Source organism: Pseudophryne corroboree, chromosome 1, assembly GCF_028390025.1.
Source record: "Pseudophryne corroboree isolate aPseCor3 chromosome 1, aPseCor3.hap2, whole genome shotgun sequence".
NCBI classification, from domain to species: Eukaryota; Metazoa; Chordata; class Amphibia; order Anura; family Myobatrachidae; genus Pseudophryne; species Pseudophryne corroboree.
In genome coordinates, this window is record NC_086444.1 from 1,167,907,854 (window position 1) to 1,167,931,298 (window position 23,445).

Sequence of the window (23,445 nt, forward strand, 5' to 3'; positions counted from 1 at the left end):
ACTTAGGTTAAAAGTTGCATGGGTCCTAGTGTGGTCCCTGGGTTATTTAGCAAGCCAGTAAACCATTAGGGACAGGATATCTTTTATCAGCTGCCCCCCAATTGTGATGAATGGTTGGCTTGTACTGTACATTAACAAGCAGCATTCAGGCATCCAGAGTTCTACAGTACTTCACAATGGTGAGAGTCAGTCACCAGCAAGCTTCAATTGACTACAACCTAATTAATATTGTAGTCACACTATTTAACCACAAATCTTCAGAACATTATATTATATTTGTGTGATATTATCCCTTATAGCCTGTTTTTCATTTATTCATGAGGTTGCTTTTTTAAATTAAATTGGGAGCAGTAACTGATTAAAAATATCAAATTCTTATATATGGTAATGTATAGTGTTTGTGCATTTTTGATGCAATACTTATGCATGCATCTTAATAATGTTTTTTCTTATTTATTACCATGTTGGAACACTGTGTATTTTCTCAGTCAGATGCATGCACACCCTTAGTGCAATATGCCTGCTCTATGCGTCTCTGCACCCAATACTAGTTCTTCTCTCCTCCTCCCTCGACTTCCTCTCTGTTTGCCGGGCACAGTCCAAGTGGCAATGTAGGTAGCACAGGAATATCACCCCATTTCTGCAGCCCTCTGCTCATCCAACACCAATGTGTCTGTCTCTGTTTCCCACTCTCTTTGTCCCACTGCAGTTTTGTATGTGTGCCTCTGCTCACCCTCTGTTAGTGTGCCTCTGCTCACCCTCTGTTAGTGTGCCTCTGCTCACCCTCTGTTAGTGTGCCTCTGCTCACCCTCTGTTAGTGTGCCTCTGCTCACCCTCTGTTAGTGTGCCTCTGCTCACCCTCTGTTAGTGTGCCTCTGCTCACCCTCTGTTAGTGTGCCTCTGCCCACTTGTCCCTTTCTCCCACTTTGTCCTCTTATCCCCTCTGTCTACCTCTCTCATCTGTTCCCCTTATTTTCTCTATTCTGCACTCACACACTCATTTTACACTTCTTCATTCTTCATGACTTTTCATCCTCCTCTTCTGGATGTTGGTTGAGCTATGTCTATGCTAAAAAGAAGTGACATGGAAGAACAGAAAGGAACCATAATCATCCCCACATAATTGAACCTAGGGAAGGCAGATGAGCACAGTATTACTAAATCATCAATTATTTTTCTCACTTCAACAGGTTACTTCCAGTGGTAACATTGTGGTAGATGCTGATGCTGGTAATGTTGTCATCGCATGGGGAAGCCTATTTAACAAGGTGATGGCAGCACTTGTTTTAGCACGCTGCATCAAAATGACTTTTGAATAAAGCATTTTTTGTAAACTTTAAAGATTTCTAAAATATTGTTTAGATTTTGGGAGCTCTCATAGCATGTTGGAAGAGCTCTGATGGCTTGTGGGGAACTCTGATAGCATGTGGGGAGCTTTGAAGGCATGTGGGGAGCTGTGATAGCACGTGAGGAGCTCTGATGGCATGTGGGGAGCTGTGATAGCACGTGATGAGCTCTGATGGCATGTGGGGAGCTCTAATGGCATGTGGGGAACTGTGATATCATGTGGGCAGCTCTGAGGGCACATGGAGTGCTGTGATAGCATGTGAGGAGCTCTAATGGCATGTGGGGACCCCTGATGGCATGTGGTTAACTCTGATGGCTTGTGGGGAGCTGGGATAGAACATAAGGAGCTCTGATGGCCTGTGGGGACCTCTGATGGCATGTGGGTAGGTTTTAGGGATATGTAAGGGTCCTACAGTTTGTCACATTTCAGTACTTATGTAGGGATTATAGCATGGTCCTTCTCTTGACTTCAAGGATCCTCACTACACCTTTGCACCCATAGAGCCGTTGAGGTGTGTGTGTGTGTGTGTGGGGGGGGGGGGGGGGGTGATTGTGCGGGATGAGGAGCTGTGTTGGGTCAATGAGGAGGGAGCTGTATATTTTGGTTGTACTGGGCCTCACAATTTTTGAGGAGTGCCCTGATAATGGCAAACAGGTCCCTGGTATATAATATGAGCATAATATCCAAGGGTGGAATGGCAGAGGATCACCACTCCTCCTCGGCTCTCATTAGGTTTCTCCTCTGTAGATGTTAGCAGCAGTGTTTGGTACCTAGAACTGTCCTTCCCCCTTGGCATCGTGGCAACTCTCTACATTATAAGCAGTAGACAAAGGCACATATGTGGAAATAGTTTCTGCAGTCCCACTTGTATGACAGTTTAGTAGATGACACTGAATTTGTATTTTTTTTATAAGAACAGACACAAAACTTTTTTTGTCACTTTTCAAACTTTTATTTAATGCAACGAAGTAATAACAATTCTATGCTCTCAGACTCTCTTACTGATATTCTTGTAGACTAAGTCTTTCAACGTCATAACCTGCAAAATAAAAGACACAAAGACTGCACTTACTCTGAGAACTCATCAAGTTCATCAAGGGTTGGGAGTAAAGCAAAAAAGAGCAAGTAACTCTGCACATGGGCAAACCATGCAACTTTTCCTTTCAAAACTTTTCTTTGCCTATAAAACCTAAAGATAACATTTGAAAATCACAAGTGGGAATTTAAGAGGAGATGTATCAAACCCCAGAAAGAGATACAGAAAAGGGAAAGATCAAGTAACAAATTATCAGCTCTTAACTGTCATCTTTCGAACACAGCCTGTTAAATGACAGAAGCTGATTGGCTGGTACATTTTCTCTCATTTGTGGTTGGTGGGGGAAATGCTTCATTTTACTTGTTGATAGGACTACATGCCCCCTTCTGACAAACGACACGTTGAGTGCAATAGTTGGTTAAAATCATGTGGGATTAGTTACGTTGCCCCCTATAATCCAACCTATACATTTTACTGCCAATTGTATTAGCTTGCGATGCAATTCCGGTGAGATAGTCACTACATTTAAAAAGGTAATTAGTTTAAAGGCATAAGGTGGTTATCACGCTGGAATTGCACCAGTTCCCACAAATTCGGGGGTATTACATTTGGCCCTTAGTGTGTCAGTAGAAATTGCAGCAAGAAATGGTCTGTAGAGAATCAGCACCATAGCAGTGATTCTCAACAGACAATAGCACTGCAGACAGGCTGCTAGCAACACTTAATTACCATTGCCCCTCAGCACCTCTGCTGCCAATAAGAAGAATAAGAATAAGAAGGGTAAGGAAAATCACCTGATTGCAGCCCATATATACCCTTTACTGCCAGCCTAGCCCTGCAGGAGGTGTAGGGATAACAGAGTAGCCTGGTTTAGAAATTAGTTTTGCATTGGCTTGGTTTAGATCTCTGCTTCACCAGTTCCCCACTCTATAACCATGGATTACATCCCCCTCTCATCTACAGCTGGGCTGCAACTGGGGGGGAAGGCTAAGAAGGCATGCGCCCCGGATGGAGGATTTGAGGGTGCGCCGAGGAGTTACAGAGTAGCAGTGTTTTTTTTCCACCGGCAGTGTCGTGCTCTTTCAGTGAGACACCAGATGGCTCCCGGGGGCAGTGTCTTTGATCCACCTGTCTGCCCACAGCTGGCTCCGACACTGTGTGGGTGAGCTCCAGTACCTGGGATCTCTCCTATGCCTGCTACTGACTTAAACTCTTTTCTTTGCCATGTAGTGCAGCGACTAGCGCACAATGCACCGTGCAAGCTATAGAAACAAGCTGTTGGTGCTGTGTTTTTCAGCAGGCTATGATCCCGGCTGCCTAGCCAGCACCAACCGATAACACGCTGCATGTTAACAGGTGCAGTTACCGATGTTACAAAAATAAAAGGCTCACTTTGCTAGCTATCCACTTGACAGTGGAAACTAAGAGCCTGGACAACCTCCAACTCTCACCGAGTATCACTGCAGCAGCTTTGTGGTGAGTTTAAAGACAGACTTTATTATCACACTGTGCTCCCTGTTAGTAGTATCAACTTCAGCTTTGCCTCCAAGATGGGGGGATTTGGTGTAGCTTATAGGGGGATGTAGTGCAGTGATGTAGTGTACCATATAGGTTATGTAGTGTAGTAATGTATTGCAGTATATAGGGGCATGTAGTGCACTGATGTGGTGTAGCATATAAGGGGATGTAGTGTAGTGATATAGTGTAGCATATAGGGTATGTAGTGCAGTGTACAGGGGCATGTAGTGTAGTGATGTAGTTTAGAATGTAGGGGATGTAGTATAGTGATGTAGTGCATTGGATAGGGGAATGTAGTGCAGTGATGAAGTGTTATGATATAGTGCAATCCTATAGTGCAATGTATGAAACACACATGGGGGCATGTAGTGGAACACGCTGCTGGGGTGGCATGTGACACTTAGGGCATTTGGGGCACATAGGGGAATATTGTCCAACAGTATTCCCTTTATTTCAAAATGTTTGATAACCTGATTTTTTAGTCTGACAGGGTTTTTTGTTTTTGTTTTTGGGGGGCGCAAATGTCTGCCTTGCCCCGGGTGACGAAAATCCTAGTTTTGGCCCTGTCTACAGTCTCCAACTCTCTGACCATAAAATTGTCTATAACACCCCATCCTCAGCAGGAAGGCTGGTATATTTGTGCCTGCTACCGCTGCCATGGGGCTTTGTCCTTGGAGCAGCATAACTGTACTCCGCGTGTCTGCAGTCTGACATAGAGACATATAAGTGACAGATTTCGTCTGCTGCAGTACAGCATGATACATGGGCCATAGGAGGCCGTGTGTCATATTGTTAATAGTATTCCATGGTATTAACCTGTGACTATGTGTGACCAATTGAAATAAGAACTGGCTGTGTAACTTAGCCCCCTGGGAGAAAATCTATTTTATTTGTTAGTACTTCCAAGTTCCCAGTGATCTGTTGCATAGATCTTACAGTGATCAGAAGATCTCCAGAAACTTCTGCCACCGAAGTGACTCCTTTCAGTTGTACAACCAGTTTTCCATCCACGAGATTAGCTGTAGACTGTAAGAAACAGAAAAACAGAACAGTTGGTTTAACTTGTAGTCATCACCTGTTGGAGCACTAAACTGGAGGACATATAAAAAGTTATTAAAATGAATAACTGGTGATTAGGCATGCCCAATCACACTAGACATGCCCAATCCCTTCAGATCTTGTAAGCTACGCAGTGTTGGGCTTAGTCAGTACCTGGAAGGAAGACCTCCAGAGAATGCCAGGTGCTGTAGCTAGAGGATCACCTGGAGTAAGTAATATATCAAAATGCCTAATCGCCAGTTATTCATTTTAATAACTTTTAATATGCCTTGAACTTCAAGATTCTCACCACTACCCAGTGTTTCAAACTAACTGGACAACATGAGATTTACCCTGTAGCATCTGTGCAATAAGATTAAAACTTTGAGAGTTTATTGTTTTCATGTTCAAAATATAAATATATATTTATTGATATAAATTGTTCCAAATAATATTTTCCCTTTGTATACTTTATGATGTCTTGTTTCATAAATATCTCATTATGACAAGCAACACAGCCACAATATAATCCATGATTTACAGGACACTCACACTGCCTAATATTGGGAATCATATTTTGGCTGACACATTTACCAATTTTTTTCTCTAACGTGTAATTATACTTGTCATTGTTTTTAATTACAACCTGCATCACACTATTATTGTAAGGGGTATGGGTCGTTGGGTCCAGTCAACTTAGGTCGACAGTCATTCACTCACAAATCTATTAAGCTATGTTGGTTACATATATTGCACTGACATTTTGACTATATATTTGGAATGCTGTTCTGTGCGGAATTCACACCTTCTATGATAGGATAAAATAGTTTACCTGGCCACATATGTTAAGATGCGACCTTTTGACTATATCTCAAAGTGTACTGCTAGCTGTCAAATGGCTTAACCAATGAAAGGCTGGATGGTCACACTCCATGGATTCCTATCAGTGACCATTCAGATCTTAAATAAGTTTTGCTGTCATTGGTGGTCGGTGAAGGACAAAACATACAGGAATTTTTTGCCAACTTGAAGGGGTAGACATATCAAGCAGTAAAAATAGTGGAGAAGTTGCCCATAGTAACCAATCAGGTGTTACCTATCATTTTATAGAATGTACTTGATAAATGCTACCTAAAAGTTGATTGGTTGCCATAGGCAGCTTCTCCACTTGTCCACTACTTCACTTTATTTGCTGCTTCATACATCAGCCCCTAAACTGGCCAAACGTGCAAGCAATATCTGTAGCAGGCCGGACGATGGATCCTGTAAAGGGATGGGAAACACTGTTTCCTCAAAAAGATGTGTACATGATTCCATGACAGTGACAAGAGGATAGGTAAGTAAATATGTCTGGCCCTGTAGATTTAATTAAAATAAACAATTTGCATGTTTAGCGGCCCATTTCCCCACGTGTCCAGATAGATAATGAAGGTAATATATCTCTACCATAACTTTCTCAGCTGCCAGCGTCTTCATTTCCGTCTCCACACCGATGGTGAACTCATTACGTAGGACCCTGGGACCTGTAGTAATCGTGATTACAAAGTGATTGCCAGTCTGAACAATCTCCGTCACGCTCTTCAAATCTTTTCCCCTCTCGACTAAGTCCTCTGGAAGACCTGGAATCACAAGAACAATAATATTGGGATGTTTCGGGAACTGGCTTGGTATATGCTCAATCTATGGTTGCTCCTGTTTCGCTAGACAGAAATAGGAGGAAATGTGATTTCATTTAAACGAGGGGATCTCAGTAACATAAGAGAGCTGTAGGAATGTATAATTATTAATACTGAGTCTCACAACCCAATATAATATAATTCAGTCTCCCAAGAGTGGATAGAAAGGTTCAAATGTAAGCAGATCCTCTTTTATAGTGGGTCTTTAAAAAAAAAAAAAGTAGAGGATTTATTATTGATTTCACTAGTGATCTGCAAGATGTTGCCAGTAGGCAAATGAGGCACGTGACAAGGGGTAGAGGTGTAACTCCCAGAGGCAATTGAGATGCCTGCCTCTGGGCTCCAAGCTCTGTAGGTTCACTTGCATGTACAGTAGCACCTGTGAGTTCACAGCAGGATACAAGTGTGACCGCTGCTCTACCGATGGAGCTCTGTGGAGAACCCACTGCTGCTACAGAATTAGTTCACCCTGTACCTGCAATAGGGGACAGGACAGCTCCCACCTGGTACCGCTCAGCCTGCGCTGCAGCAAGCGTTGGTGCACCCGCTGATGCTGCTGGTAGGTGAGATAGGACCCGCCGGTGAACGCAGCTGCATGCTGCATGTGGCTGAATCTTGTGAGTGTGACCCCCTGACCCACCGGTCATTGTCACACAGCGTAGCTGGAGCCCTGCCAATTCACTGCAGGCATCAGTCCCTGTTGACCGGCTGAGAGCACCATCTATGCAATTCTGTAAGTCATGTTTGTTTGTGGGCAAATGGACTCACCCGGCTGAATAGGAGTGCAATTCAGCCAGGTGAAGGGCAGGCTTGGACTCGACCACTGGTGGGCCCTACTGCCTTGGGGCCCACCTTCTGCTCTAAGGATCAGGTTCCAGACTGTGCACTTGAATTATACATTATACATATGTTACCTTATACTGGACTATGGTGTATTTTCTACAGTGCATTGCTGTTATTAATCTGTTACATTATCATGCATGCAGCAGCTGAATTTACTGTATATATTTATGAAGGCGCCCAGACGTTCTACTCTCTAATGGTTAGTCAAACCAGTGAGGTAGCAGGCCACACCCCCTCTGCAGACTGGCCACACCCCTAACATGGGCCCCTACCACTGCATTCCCCCGGTGGGCCCTACATTCCCCAGTCCGACACTGGTGAAGGGTGCAAGTCTGGCTGCTGTTTAAATGCCCTGGCAATGACAATTCACCACCTTCACCCACAATTGAATTATCCCCTATATGTCACAGTTCACAGCTTTTTTACTATATTAAATTGGCAATCATTAAATAAGGACTTATAGCCAAATAATAAAAATATAAAAATTGGGTCGAGCGGGACAGTAATTTACTGTTATGACTAGCTGCGCCCTGACCCCAAAATCCGCCCCTGAATGTTGCACTGCTCACACCATGGGGTGTATTTACTAACCCTTGGACGGAGATAAAGTGGACAGAGAGAAAGTCCCAGCTAATTAGTTCCTAAGTGTCAAGTCACAGGCTGGGTTTGAAAAATGTTAGGAGCTGATTGGCTGGTACTTTGGGAATGATTCAGACCTGATTGCTAGCAGGATATTTTTTGCACTGCTACGATCAGGTAGTCGCCGCCTACAGGGGGAGGGGGTAATCGCTGTGCAGTGGTACAAAAGCTTGTGCAGAGATCTGCACAAACTAACGTTTGTGCAGTCTCTGCACAGCTCAGGACTTGCTCAGCCGCTGCGAAGATCCTGGATGGAACTGACATCAGGAACCTTCCCTGGAAATGGCCGGGCACACCTGCGTTTTCCTGGACACTTCCTGAAAATGGTGAGTTGCCGTCCACAACTGCCTTCTTCCTGTCAATCTTCTTGCTATATCCGCTGCAATCGCTTTTTTCATAGAATCCGTCGCTGTCCGGCCAGTGACACGCCTTCACGTTGCGGCCTGCACGCATGCGCTGTTCAGACCCGATCACACGGCTGCAAAAAAAGGCAGCGTGCGATCGGGTCTGAATGACCACTTTATCTCCATCCAAGGCTTAGTAAATAGACTCCTATGTTCCTGAATGTTAACAGATCTTAAGAGTTCTCTCTTTCTGTAAACACTTTCTTGCAGGGAACTTTTACTGTGTATGTCCCTTTACTAGAGCCAAAGATAGCTTAGCTTTGAATTGTATGACATGCAACAAATAAATGATAATTAGAAACTATACAATTATTCCATTATAATAATCCAGTTGAATGTACCATAGAATTGATTATGACTTTAACCGACCATGGAAAACCGAGACACAGCTAATGTTGTCATATGTCATGCAGAAAGCAACCTTGTGGAGCTCATGCATCTGACATGGATTGCCCCAATTCATCATTCTGTCGACACGTTAGATTTCCCAGATTTGCAGATTTTGATGGCATGGGTGAATCTTCATTTTAACATGCAGAGTTTCTCTGATTAACTGAAGGATCGCCAATAATCGATGGCCGTTGATCACTGTTTTTGGTTGACAGATCGGGGAATTTGCAGCGATGATATATGTCCCACATTAGTCATGAATACTAGTAAATAATATACCACAAAAGTTAACTTTCTACAGGTAATAATCAGCTCCTAAATGTCATTTTTCAAACCCATAATAATTGGCTGGTGCATTATCACCTTCCACTTACAACTTCTTTATCACTATCACTTGTCCGAGCTTAATACATCTGCCCCGTCTCTTAATGGCATTATTATACCTTACAATAATCTAATTCGACTTTGTGCAATATTTAATAGGATCTCAGTAATGCTCATTGTAGAATAGTAATTTTTTTAACCACAATCCCCAATACAGAACAAGCTGGATGCTGCCACTTCTCGACGATACAACGTGTGTTTATTTTGATTCCAGCAATAGGATCATCAGAAAAAATTAGGCATAAATTGTCTGAAGAAGTGGGCAGCAGTCCTGTGAAACGCGTAACAAAGTTTATGCAGTTGATCAAATGCTGTACCCAGGGGCGGATTCATGGGGGTGGGGGAGCTCCTAGGCACAACAGTAATCGCCACCCATTTGATGATAGCCAATTTACTAGAATACTATGATATTTGAATTATGTATACATATTTACTAAGTAGGGCAGCTTACGTGGACAGTATGTGCACATCCTAGCCATTTATATTCCATTTCATATATTCCAAGATGGCATATAGTACGGTACAGTGGAAATATTTAGCAGTTACTGGTACATTTTGGACTGACAGTACCAACACAAGCATCCAAGTGCCGCCCCCAAACAGCTGCCGCCCCTAGGCACGAGAAATTCCCCACTGGCTGTACCAGATGTCCTAGACATGTTTGCATTGGTGCCATGTTATGAATCTTCCATAAACTATTTCTTTTGAAGAAGTGGTACTGACTATCCAGTTGCGGGAACCTGCGCCAGTAAGGACATTACACCAGGAACTGATGTGCCCAAATAAGAGTCTATGCTACAGATATGTGGAATATACTGGGACTACACGAAAAAGGCAGGGCCGGTTCCGGGGCTTCTTGCGCCCCGGGCGACATTTGGGGGTGTGGCTTCATACAGGGGGCGTGGTCAGTTACACCCCCTGTACTGTAGTAGGATGTGCGGTGCGCGATGACGTCATCGCGCACCGCACAGCAAAGGTCCTCTCCACGAAGGAAAACTAGACGCTAAGCGTCTAGTTCCCTTCGCGGAGAGGACCTTTGCTGTGCGGTGCGCGATGACGTCAACGCGCACCGCACATCATTACAGTAAAGGTCCTCTTTATGAAGGGAAACTAGACGCGTAGCGTCTAGTTTCCCTTCACAGCGGGGGGCACAGCAGCAGCGGATCTTGCCATGGAGCGGCGCCCTCCGGATGGCGCCGGCGCCCTCCGGAAGGCGGCGCCCCGGGCAAAAGTCCTGCTTGCCCGTGGCAAGATCCGCTACTGGAAAAAGGAATAACATTCACAATAAAACATATAAATACACTAGGTGATTCATCGAGCCCTATGGGCGCTTTTCACACCATCGTAAGGGGCTACGCCCCCATAACCTTTGCACGCCCTTGTGGCGTGCAATATTTTTATTATATGGAATATTACCTCCAATCATAATTGTGAGAGTGGTTAAATATTGCACGGACAAAGGGCGTGCAATGGTTAAGGGGAAGTAGCCCCTTGCAACGGTGTGAACAGTGCACGCAGGGCCTGATGAATCACCTAGTAGGTGCCGTGGTTGGGGGAGTGGCGGGGAGACGCAGATGGGGGAGGGGGTCCAGGGGAGACACGGTGGGGTAGGGGCAGTTTGCGGGGGTGCTGCAGGTGGGGGAGGGGTTGGTGCGGTGGTGCCGCGGGTGGTGGAGGGGTCTGGAGCCACCGTGGGTGGGGAGGAGCAGCTGCAGGGGTCACAGGTGGGGGAGGGTCGGGTGCGGTGGTGCTGTGGGTGTGGGAGGGGCGGTGGTGCTGCGGGTGCTGTGGGTGTAGGAGGGGGTTTGGAGCTACCATGGGTGGTAGAGGGTGGGTGTGAGGGTGCCACGGATGGGGCCTTGAGGTACTGCGAGTGGAGGAGGGGCGGGTAATGCTTCTCCTGCTTCTCCTTCTGGAAGCAGCTAAGCTGCTGTCCTCCCTTTGGCAGTGGCTCTCCCGGAGACTCGTACAGCAGCCAAGCAGCCAGTCACTATTGTTAGCGCTGGTGTCCCAACGCATTACAGGGAAGAAGATGCACTCAATAAACTACAGCTCCCAGCAACCCTTAGCGCCGGAATGCTTTGGTGCTAAGGGCTGCTGGGAGCTGTAGTTTATTTAGTGCATCTACTTCCCTGTAATGCGGCGCGTTGGGACACCGGCGCTAACAATAGTGACTGGCTGGCAGAACTGACTGACTCGCTGAATCAATGTAAAAGGAGGGAGTGCTGTGCAATGTCAGTGACACTGCACACCCACTGCACTGCACAGCACTGTCACCTTTCACATTGATTCAGCGTCCAGACATTACCCTCCACGATATCACACACTCTATCCGTTACATTAGTCATCTCGGTGCTTCCAGGTGCTGTGTTGCAAGTCAGGGCCTCTGGGGATCTGGGTGCGGCTGTGGCGGAGAGGCACTTCTGTGACATCACACGGAGAGGAGGCTCCGGGGCTCAGAGAGTATGCGGTGCAGGGAGGGCTATGAAAGCCTTCAGCTGCACCGCTTTCATACACATCTATGCCGGTGGCTGCAGCAGTTTTTGTTGCACCTGCGCTGCGGCTAGGGAGTGGGGATTTTTGATGCTGGAGGGGGCAGGCGGACTGGCAGCAGGACATAGGACGCTGCAGTAAAAGGATTCCCCCCCCCCCCCTATCTACAGCGCAGAGACTTGCTGCAGATGCAGTGGGCCTACTTTGGGGTGTGTACCTGGAGTTGCAGCTCCATCAGCCCCATTGTTAATCCTGCTCTGGGAACACACAGCAGCCAAAGGGCAGAGCCTCCCATTGGATGTAACCTGTGTGGGAGGGAGTTTCTCGCCCAATCAGCTGTGGACTGGGTGTGATAGACCTGCTGCTAACCCAATGAGAGCTCCTAGCCATGCCCAGCGTTATACACACAGGCACAGATTCACAGATCTCGGCTATTATATAGGAGATGGGTGTCTGGTTCTCTGTCTAAGAATATAATAAATTATAAATCACGCTAACATATTATTTAGCAAACTTCTCTCTAGGATATATTTTTGGATCATGTGATCCTTTTTGTAGATAATATGGATAATGCAAGTTATCGGGTGTTCAGAGAACATATATGGGCATAATTTAGTGTTATTCCTCATAATGTTTCCAATATAACTATAACTCAGACCTATGTTTACAGGAGTATATATCAGAAAGGACATGTCACCAGGTTAGATATTGAAACAAGCAGGAAAATGAGTTATTCCGGTGAAACTCTCTCCTGTGTCAGGTACCAAGAGACATACAGTAAATAGTCTCCAAATATTGGCATTTAAATCTATTCAGAAATATTTACATATAATAACATCTCTTATGTAATATATAACAATATAACACGTATGCACAGGAACTGGACTCACCAATGGCTGTCATGAAAGGCACAAAGTTCTCTTGAGATTGTTGCTCATAGGTTCCAGAAAAAGACATTTTGGAGAGTGATTCTCAGCTGCACAGACACAGACAGACAGAGAGACACAGAGAGACACAGACAGACAGAGAGACACAGACACAAAGAGTGGAACAGTCAGCCTGTCTCTGTATTTAAATTGCCTCATTTATCTCAATGATCAGAGATTAGGTGATGACAACTTCTTTACAGCCTGACTCAAACAATAATGTTTGCCTTCCAGTTATCAGACTCTGTCCTTATAGGGTGATATACAGTATGTGATGTGCTAATAGCCTTGTAGGAGCTTTCCGTAATGATGGCTTTTATGGGTGTGGTATTGAAAGTCGACAGTAACTAGGTCGACAATGTCTAGGTCGACCACTATTGGTCGACAGTAACTAGGTCGACAGGGTATCTAGGTCGACAGGGTCTTTAGGTCGACATGTTCTAGGTTGACAGGTCAAAAGGTCGACATGAGTTTTTAATGTTATTTTGGTGTCGTTTTCTTCGTAGAGTGACCGGGAACCCCAATTAGTGCACTGCGTCCCCTCGCATGGCTCGCTTCGCTCGCCATGCTTCAGGCATGGTGCCTTCGCTCCGCTACCGCTTCGCTCGGCACAGATTACCGTTCCAATCGTAGTCCGCGTGGATCGTTAAGAAAAAAATTGTCGACCTTTTGACCTGTCGACCTAGAACATGTCGACCTAAATACCCTGTCGACCTAGACACCCTGTCGACCTAGTTACTGTCGACCAATAGTGGTCAACCTAGACATTGTCGACCTAGTTACTGTCGACTTTCAGTCCGGATCCCGGCTTTTATATAGCTATCATGCACCTAAATTTACAATCAGGGTCGGACTGGCCCACAGGGGAACCAGGGAAACCACCGGTAGGCCCCACTGCCTGAGGGCCCACTCCTTCCTCTAGGGATCAGGGTCCAAACTGTGCACTTGTATTATACATGGTAGATATGTTGCATTACACTGCACAAGACTATTGTGTATTTCAAGCCTCTGTGGACGCTGGCCACACCCCCCTTGGAGACTGGCCACATCCTTAAGTATGGGCCCCTATCACTGCATTCCCCGGTGGGCCCATCATGCCCCAGTCCGACACTGATTACAATGAATTCATGCTTCTAGCTCTCTTGTGGCATTTTCAGTAATGTGTGTATATCACTACATAAAGTTATATAGTGCTATTGTCCAGGGATACAACACAGTCTCTGGATATAATGTATCTACACAGCAAGCACAGCGGAGATGGTAGTGAAAAACTTTGCTTTAAAGATCTGACACCATACCATTTTTTTCCAATTCCAACAGGTGGCAGCACTGCACACAGCCAAGGGTGCTGCACATATAAAGCACCAGGGACTTCATTGGGGCCTCACAATGGTGATTATGGTGGTATAGGGGGTAATTCCAAGTTGATCGCAGCAGGACATTTTTTAGCAGTTGAGCAAAACCATGTGCACTGCAAGGGGGTAGATATAACATTTGCAGAGAGAGTTAGATTTGGTTGGGTTATTTTATTTCTGTGCAGGGTAATACTGGCTGCTTTATTACACTGCAAATTAGATTGCAGATTGAACACACCACGCCCAAATCTAACTCTCTCTGCACATGTTACATCTGCCTCCCCTGCAGTGCACATGGGGGGTAATTCCAAGTTGATCGCAGCAGGATATTTTTTAGCAGTTGGGCAAAACCATGTGCACTGCATGGGGGACAGATATAACATGTGCAGAGAGAGTTAGATTTGGGTGGGTTATTTTATTTCTGTGCAGGGTAAATACTGGCTGCTTTATTTTTACACTGCAATTTAGATTGCACATTGAACTCACCACACCCAAATCTAACTCTCTCTGCACATGTTATATCTGCCTCCCCTGCAGTGCACATGGTTTTGCCCAACTGCTAAAAAATTTCCTGCTGCGTTCAACTTGGAATCAGGCCTGGCGCTACCCGCTCAGCAAAGGGATGCAGTGCAGGTAGGCGCCGGGCAGGAGAGGCGCCTTCACTGCTCTGCATCCCAGCTCTGTCCCCCCCTGCTGCTGCTGCTGCGCCTGCCCTGTCACACTGACAGGCAGCTGCAACAGCATCGGCAGCATGAAGCCTTCTCCTCTCTCCCCTGTGACAGGGAGAGGAGTGTCAGTGACCGTTTGGCTGAAAAGGGGCGGAGCTATATGTACCAAGGGGGCGGAGCTACACAGGATCATGCTATTGAAGATCTGGCCAGCACAACTGTGGTAAGTGGATGTAAAAAGAGTGAGAGAGAAAGTGTGTGTGTGTGTGTGTGTGTGTGTGTATGTGTGTGTGTGTGTGTGTGTGTGTGTGTGTGTGTCTGGGTATGTGTATGTATGTGTGTGTTTGTATTTATGTATATACTGTATTTATGTATGTGTGTATCTGTATGCAGAGCCATAATGTGTAAAAAGGGGACGCTGTCTGCCGTAATGTGTAATAAGGGGGACACCGTCTGCCGTAATGTGTAAAAAAGGGTCACTGTCCGCCGTAATGTGTAAAAAGGGGGACGCTGTCTGCCGTAATGTGTAAAAAGGGGACGCTGTCTGCCGTAGTGTGTAAGAAGGGGACGCTGTCTGCCGTAATGTGTAAAAAGGGGACACTGTCTGCCGTAATGTGTAAAAAGGGGACGCTCTCTGCTGTAATGTGTAAAAAGGGGGACGCTGTCTGCCATAATGTGTAAAAAGGGAACGCTGTCTGCCGTAATGTGTAAAAAGGGGACGCTGTCTGCCGTAATGTGTAAAAAGGGGATGCTGTCTACCGTAATGTGTAAGAAGGGGACTCTGTCCGCCGTAATGTGTAAAAAGAGGGACGCTGTCTGCCGTAATGTGTAAAAAGGGGACGCTGTTTGCCGTAATGTGTAAAAAGGGGGATGCTGTCTGCCTTAATGTGTAAAAAGGGGGGCGCTGTCTGCCGTAATGTGTAAAAAGGGAAACCTGTCCGCCGTAATGTGTTAAAGGGGCTCTACCTGGTGTAGTGGCGCTGCTGTGCGGCGTAGTTTGAATAATGGAGACTACTATAATATGTAATATGAATTGGTATTATTTTGTGGCCACACCCCTTCCCCATGAAGCCACGCCCCTAATTTTTTTGCGTGCGCCTGCACCGCGCAGTGCCCCTGTTCTACATACAGGGAGGCCGCCAATGCCCTCTCTTGCACACAGCGCTAAAATGTCTAGTTACGGCACTGTCTGTGTGTAGGGCCGTAACTAGCGCTGCACAGGGTGTGTATGGGCAGAGAGTTCACATCCATAGGCTTACACGGATCTCCTGCAGCTCAGGGGCCCAAGAGGCCATGGTAACCCTCCGGCCCTGCATGTAAAGTATGGGAGGGCGCAAATTTATATTTTGCAGGAGGGCGCCGAACACCCTAGCACCGGCCCTGCTTGGAATTACCCCCATGGTTTTGCCCAACTGCTAAAAAAATTCCTGCTGCGATCAACTTGGAATTACCCCCATATAGCAAGGTTGTGGGTATATGCTGGTCAGGGGCATTTTAAGAGAGGAGGGGACCCGCGTGCAGCCTCCGTCGCAGGTCCCCTCCTCTCCGGCAGCTAGTAGACTCTGGCTTAAAGCCAAAACCTACTGCGCATGCGCAGGTTTCCGGGAACATGGCGTCCATGCTTTGTTCCCCGGGACACTTCAAGTTTGCATGCGCAAATCACACGGAAATGGCCGCGGTGGCCATTTTCCAAGTGATTAGTGCCTACATTATAGAGCTGCCGCCGTGGGACTCTGGAGGGGTAAGTATATTCTATGGGTGCAGTGTGTGCTGTGTGCACCCCCCCAGACCGAGGGGCCCGTGTGCACCACACACACTGCACCCATTATAGAAACGCCTATGATGCTGGTCCACATGGTCCCAACCATGCAATCCTTGGCAGGGCCGAATTAATGCCCAGATTTAGCAAGCCTTGGAGAGTAATAAAGTACCAACCAATCAGCTCCTAACTGCCATGTTACAGGCTGTGTTGAAAAATGACAGTTAGGAGCTGATTAGTTGGTCCTTTATCACCGTGCAATTTATCACTCTCCAAGGCTTGATAAATCTGGGCCAATAGACCTGAAAATGATCAGGGGACTATTGTGAGAAGCTGTGCTGTGTGGATGTGGCCAGTGCCATGTGGGAGTGTACAGCTCTATCAGCCCCAATATCTCTCTAAGGGGCCCATTAATCAGCGAGTGATAAAACTTGCTGCGTATGATAAATGGTGCTTCTGCCAATCAGCTCTCAACTATCATTTTTCAAACACATGACAGGAACTGGATGCATGACAGTTAAAAGTTGATTGGCTGTAGCACCATTTATTATATGCAATGAGTTTTATCATTCACAAGAAGTTTTATCACTTGTTGATAAATGAGCAACTAAATATGTAAAAGCAGAAAAATTGCATAATTTTGTGAGAACAATAGAAGTATATTTTTTATATTTATGGCCAACAACATTGCCAGCTGGGTGGCTGATCTTCATCATGTTGTCATTACAATGTCTTCTTTATGTGGAGGCCTGGAGCTGTAGTCTCACATGCCCCATTCTTAATTTAACCCTGATCTTTGGCTATGGGATCCAAGAAGCAGCACAATGGAGCTCTGCGTGTACCCCTTAAATACTATTGTCCCCCAGCTTCTGGGATATTGGCCAACTGACTTTATGAGGTATCTCAGTTTTTTTTAATCCTTTTGACCTTTGTTTTTACTACTGTGTTCTACAATCTTTAACCCTTCCACCACAGATTACGTTCCCCGGAACTCTACCCTCTCCAACTCCCTGCCCACTGATTTCATAAGTGGCTATCAGTGTTGGCAAGTATTCTTAAAGAAAACAGCTCTGTCTTCTGTTAGTGTTTGTCACCAAAGGGACTGTTGTGTACAAGGGGTGTGCAATAAGTTTCCAGATGTGCAGTGCTTAGGTAGACACAATCTGACTGACTGGTTGTGAACTGTAATCTCTGACTAAAGTTCTTTTGAAATGTCAAGGCACAGAACCGTATATAAGCAGCACTTCATACCCAACAAATCAGCATGTCAACTTGCTTCACAAACTCATTATGGAGCTCAACAGAGGCCACTAGAGAGCCATGATCTCCTATGAGCGGTCTGCAACAGCAGGAGTGTTTTGACCGACTGCAAGCAGCTCTTGGGGTATAAGTACCATCTGAACAACTGTTTTTGAGTGGTTTGTAGAATTTCAGTACAGGAAATTGTCCCTGGAAGACAATGAGTACTGCAGCCAAACTTGCTGTTGAGTGGGCCATAGTTGAGGTGGACACCAGGGTGATCGTGGTCCAGTTAGAGAACAAGATAGGCATCTCATCGGGACCGATCCGCTTGAACTCTAAAAGCTTAGCCTGAGCATGGTTTGTGCATGCTGGGTGCTCCGTCAGCTGACTAAAAGCAGAAGGCGGCTTGGGTGACTTGATGCCACAACATGCTGGCCAGGTTTGATGGCGGTCACTCAAACTCTGTCTGTCTTCAGTGACGATAAATCTTGGATCTACAGTTTTGACCCTGAGGTGAAACAACAGTTGGCCCACTTGGAGGTGTGGTGCCACAGAATTTCTGACGTGAGCACAGTGTAGTCAAGCAGATGGTGGCTGTTTTTGTGGCCAAGACTGGTCATGTAGCTACTGTATCACTCGTGCAACACCATCCTGTCAATGGGGACTAGTGTGCCAACCACTGCTTGCTGCAAGTGCTGAAAGCCATTTCCAGGGGCTGTCCAAAACCCCCTCTTATGGTGCTATTCTCCATTACAGCAATGCACCTGTCCAGGAAAGTGGTAGATTTTCTGGCCCATGAACTGAGCTTGGTCATCCGCCGCACAGTCCAGACCTATCCCCCTGTGACTTCTTTGTGTTCCCTCAAACCAAGCGCAAGTGAGTGGGATCTATTTTGAGTCACCAGAAGCTGCAGTGGAAACCTTCATCCAGCAGGTAGAAGACATTCCTGCTTCGGACTGGTCCAGCTTGGTTTGAGCACTTGCAACTTTGTATAGACTCCTCTGGCGAATACTTTGAAAAAAATGTGGCGTTAATCTGTTTGTAAATATAATACTTTTTGTGCATCCAGAAACTTATTGCACACCCCTCGTATTGTGTTTCTGGACTATGTGTATTACAGTAATAAATGACACGATGCATTTCCAAACGCAGAGATATTTAGTGAATAAATCAAGGTATGGTTAGCTACAGTGATGGTTAATAATAGCCTACCGCATGTCTGGTCTGAACTCAGTCTCATGGGGTATCCTTTAATAATGCACAGCTTTCCAAGGAGCAACCATACAGTATGTATTTGGACACGCCGCCGGCCCGTGTGTATCAAGTCAAAGAGGTTGATGTATGAATCAGTGAGAAGACTGGAGAAGTGGATCAGTGGAGAAGTTGCCCATAGCATTCAATCAGCTGTGAGGCAGCATTTATCGAGTACATACTATAAAATCATAGGTAGAAGCTTTATTAGCTCCTATTGTCCTGACAGTATTAAAAAAGCATTTTAAGTGAAACTGTGGAAATGTTCTATACTAGTGTTGTCAAAACAGGTTGGTTTTGCCATCTAAATGATTGCTGCTTTAAAAATACGGACATTCTCGCACAAACGCTCGCACCTCCGTCTTCTCGTATCCTATTATTTACCCTTTTATACAGGGTGTTCGGAAAGTCACTGTGCAATTATGTATATTTATTTATTAACACACCTTTCAATGTATAATACATGATGTAAACACGAATGATAATTATAAACAATGTGGAAAATGACCACCATTAGCATCAAGACAGACTTGGATCCTTTTTATTTTGTTTCTAAACACCTCTATATACATAAGTGCACAGTGACTTTCTGAACAAAATATGAGGTCTTTTCATAAAGCAGTGAAAACAGTGGAGAAGTGAAGCAGTGGAGAAGTTGCCCATGGCAACCAATTAACTGCTCCGTATTAGTTTATAATATGCAAATTAGAAATGTTACCTCAATGCTGATTGGTTGCCACGGGCAACTTCTCCACTGCTCCACTGTTTCACTGCTTTATGAAAAGTGCACAGTGACTTTCCGAACACCCTGTATTAGTGGCAGAATAGTGAAGTAGACTATCCAGTCTGGTATGATAAGGAGATGCGGGCCTCTCAGAATTTTTTGTAGTACAGTTAAAGAGTTCCAGGTGTAATGGCCAGTGTAAGGAGCAGTGTCTCAATCATGGATGAGATGGTAGAGCCATGTGAATTCATAATAGATTTGCTCTGGACAAGGAATCGGGTAAAGGGCTATAGGAAGTTCAAGGGTCCGACATCTATAAAGGTCGACAGGGATGGTCAAGGTCATACGCGAGGAGTCAGAGAATTGCTTGCTTAAGACTAAAGCAAGGTACACACTATACCAGTGGTTTCCAAACTTTTTTGAATCACGGCGCCCTAGAATATCAGAATTTTTTTCACGGCACCCCTAGGCCAAAAATTTCTTATTGAGAAATTTAGAAAGAAATATTACATAAGGTAGATCGCGTTTATACTGTATGTCATCCTTAGGGTCAGTTGTGTGGTGAGGGACAGGATTTGCTTCTGTTTGGCCACATATTTTATGACTGGCAGCCACCAGCACTGGTTTTGTCTATTATATTGACCATGAATAATTGCAATTGGTCCTGGACGACCAACCCAGGGCACCCCTGCAAGTGTCCCGAGGCACCCCAGGGAGCCACGGCACACAGTTTGGGAACCTCTGCACTATACCATTTTTGGGCCAACCTGACAGATATTGGGTCATTGGCCTGCAGGGGTGTATCTTCCTATTGGGCAGGATGGCACTCGCCAGGGGCGCTGTCTAAAGGGGATGGGGCGCCGCCCGGCAGTGCCACTCGCGCCAGGGGGTAGACTGACATAGTAGCTCTCACTGAGTACATACCTTAGCAGTGCTTATCCACTGCTGGACTCTCAGAAGCGTATTGCACTCTGACAGTCTCTGTGACAACAGTCACAATGATGGTGAATATAGCCGGGGAGCGGGGCACTTCCAGGTATAGGGAGGGGGCACGGCACCTCCTCTTCCTCATCCGCTCCCCTTCTCATTGGTCACATGCGATCTGTCACCAGCCACTACAATCAGCACCAGTCAGCAGTGCAGCATGAGATCATACCTGTACATTTTCTGCGGTACCGTAGCTGCACTGCATGGTCTATCCTGGCAGTCTGGATCACAGGTTACAAAGAGCTCTGTATGTAGAAGTATCTAGACCAGTCACTGCCTGTCCAGCTGTGTTGAGACTACAAGTCCCAGCACACCTTGTCAACTGGATTTGCTGGGACATGTAGTGCCATCACACCTAGAGAGGGGTTTTTAACTGTATGTATGTATGTATGTATGTGTGCATATATCCACTCGGTGTCCCTGTCCATACCCTCCTTGTAATTCCCCCTCAGTGTCCCTGCCCGCACCATCCCTGTAACTGCCCCCTCAGTGACCCTGGCCATACACTCCTGTAATTTCCTCTCAGTGTCTCTACCACTCGCACCCTAACCGTAATTCCCCCTCAGTGTCCCTGCCTGCACCCTCCCCGTAATTTCCTCTCAGTGTCCCTACCCACACCCTAACCATAATTCCCCCTCAGTGTCCCTGCCTGCACCCTCCCTGTAATTCTGCCTCAGTCTCCCATCCTGCACCCTACCCGTAATTCCCCCTCATTGTCCCTGCCTGCACACTCCTCGTAATTCCCCCAGTCTCCTGCCTGCACCATCCCCGTAATTCCATCTCAGTGTCCCTGCCCACACCCTCCTCGTAAATCCTCCTCAGTGTCCCTATCTGCACCCTCCTGTAATTCCCTCTCAGTGTCCCTGTCTGCACCCTCCCTGTAATTCTCCCTCAGTGTTTCTGACCTCAGCCTCCCTGTGACTCCCCCCTCAGTGTCCCTGCCCGCACACTCCTGTAATTCCCTCTCAGTGTCCCTTCTCGCACCCTCCCTGTAATTCCCTCTTAGTGTCCCTGATCTCAGCCTCCATGTGACTCCCCCCTCAGTGTTCCTGCCCACAACCTCCTGTAATTCCACTTCTGTGTCCCTGCCCGTACCCTCCCTGTAATTCCCCCTCAGTGTCCCTGCCCGCACACTCCTGTAATTCCTTCTCAGTGTCCCTACCCACACACTCCTGTAATTCCCCCTCAGTGTCCCTGCCCACACCCTCCCTGTAATTGCCCCTCAATGTCCCTGATCTCAGCTTCCCTGTAAGCCCTCCACCTCATTGTCCCTACCCGCACCCTCCAAGTAATTCTCCCTCAGTGTCCCTGACCTTAGCCTATTTGTAACTCCCCCCTCTGTGTCCCTGGGTGGGGGAGGTGGGGGGTGCCAGTTCCTTACTTTGCCAGGGGCGCTCAGACCCCTAGATACACCCCTGTTGGCCTCATAATTGCTTATTGCGTACACTCACTGCACCAGGCCCCAATAGTTGGTCTAAAATGTGTAGAATCGGCTCCTGATATAGCATGTGCTGCAGACGCACATCGTTTTGGTATTGTGTGGAGCATGCAGTGTTTACAGACAATATCGACAAGACAATCTGTAATCAATGAGATCATTTAGAATGCTACAATTGTTGGGTAGTATGTATGCTGTACATCAGTCATTTTCTGGATCGTTTTAGTGAGTCTGATACCCCCTTTTCCATCAAACTTATAACACAGGTTACTGCAGGTGCAACCTGGGTCACAGTTTGGTGGGAAAGGGTCTGAGAAAATGAATCCACGACATGTTACCTGGGAATTCAACCCTGATAGCTTCCAGCGTCAAACCCGGGACTGACCTGGATAACAGTGCGATCTGACCAGGGTCACACTAAAAGCATAAGGAGGTCTGGATCACTGGCTCTTGGAGATGATTTCATCTCCAAGTGCCGGCAGACTGCACATAAGTGCAGTGTGAGAGGGATCTATCTGCCAATAAGCCAGGTCCAGTCTGCGGTGTGTATGGGGTCTGACCTGGCTGTGACACAGGTTGGACAACCTGTGTTGGACTTGGCATTTTGGAGGAAGATTTGTCTGAATCTAGCATTTTGGGCATAATCTTATTGTGTGTAGCAATACAGTAAAACTTGAGCAGAACAAGGTTTGTTGCAGTCACCAGTCCGTGATTTTATGATACAATCATGGAGAAGTGCAGGATGCAGCTGAAATGCAGTTAATTAGGTCTCTAACTAGGGCTAAGCAGGATGTGTATCACTATATCACTCCTACACAACAGAAAGCTGGAACTGCACATAAACAATACTATGCTCTGCGGCCATCTTGGTAAGGGAATGAAGCCTCCCTTCAGGAACCAACATGGAAGCTATGCAATACGCACTCCACTTTCAACAGGAAGTAGCAGTGTTTTATAAGAAAAAAATTAACAATTATTTGTAAAATGGAATTTAAGGTGAACTTTTCACTCTTTCCACTATGCTTTTTTCCCTTTGGATCCAAGAACGGAGGTACAGATTTTGGGGGTTCTTTTCTCAAAACCTGAATGTGGGGAATGTGGGCTGAGCACAAAAGTATGTACAGTACTAGGCGGCAGGCAATAAGGGTGATTGTGCAAATTGCCTCTGAAACCATGTCTGCCACTCCTGTAAATGAGAGCTGACGCCCATATACAGCATATTAGCCTTGGTATTCAGTTCAATTCTGAAAACCACGTGTAACCTCCACAGACGTAAAACAGCAATTTAAACATTTTAATAATCTCTGATGTGTCGGTTATCATAGA

General features: G+C 46.1%; 1 protein-coding gene across 1 annotated transcript; it reads right to left on the reverse strand.

The window, feature by feature from the left end:
• Positions 1–2,288: 2,288 nt before the first annotated feature.
• On the reverse strand, positions 2,289–12,798 carry LOC135007117 (fatty acid-binding protein, liver-like). Its single transcript, XM_063952090.1, has 4 exons — positions 12,660–12,798; positions 6,387–6,559; positions 4,839–4,928; positions 2,289–2,387 (listed from the first exon to the last, which is right to left on the reverse strand). Exons 1-4 carry the CDS (start codon positions 12,724–12,726, stop codon positions 2,337–2,339), a joined length of 381 nt encoding a protein of 126 aa, XP_063808160.1. The 5' UTR covers positions 12,727–12,798; the 3' UTR covers positions 2,289–2,336.
• Between the last annotated feature and the right edge of the window lie 10,647 nt (positions 12,799–23,445).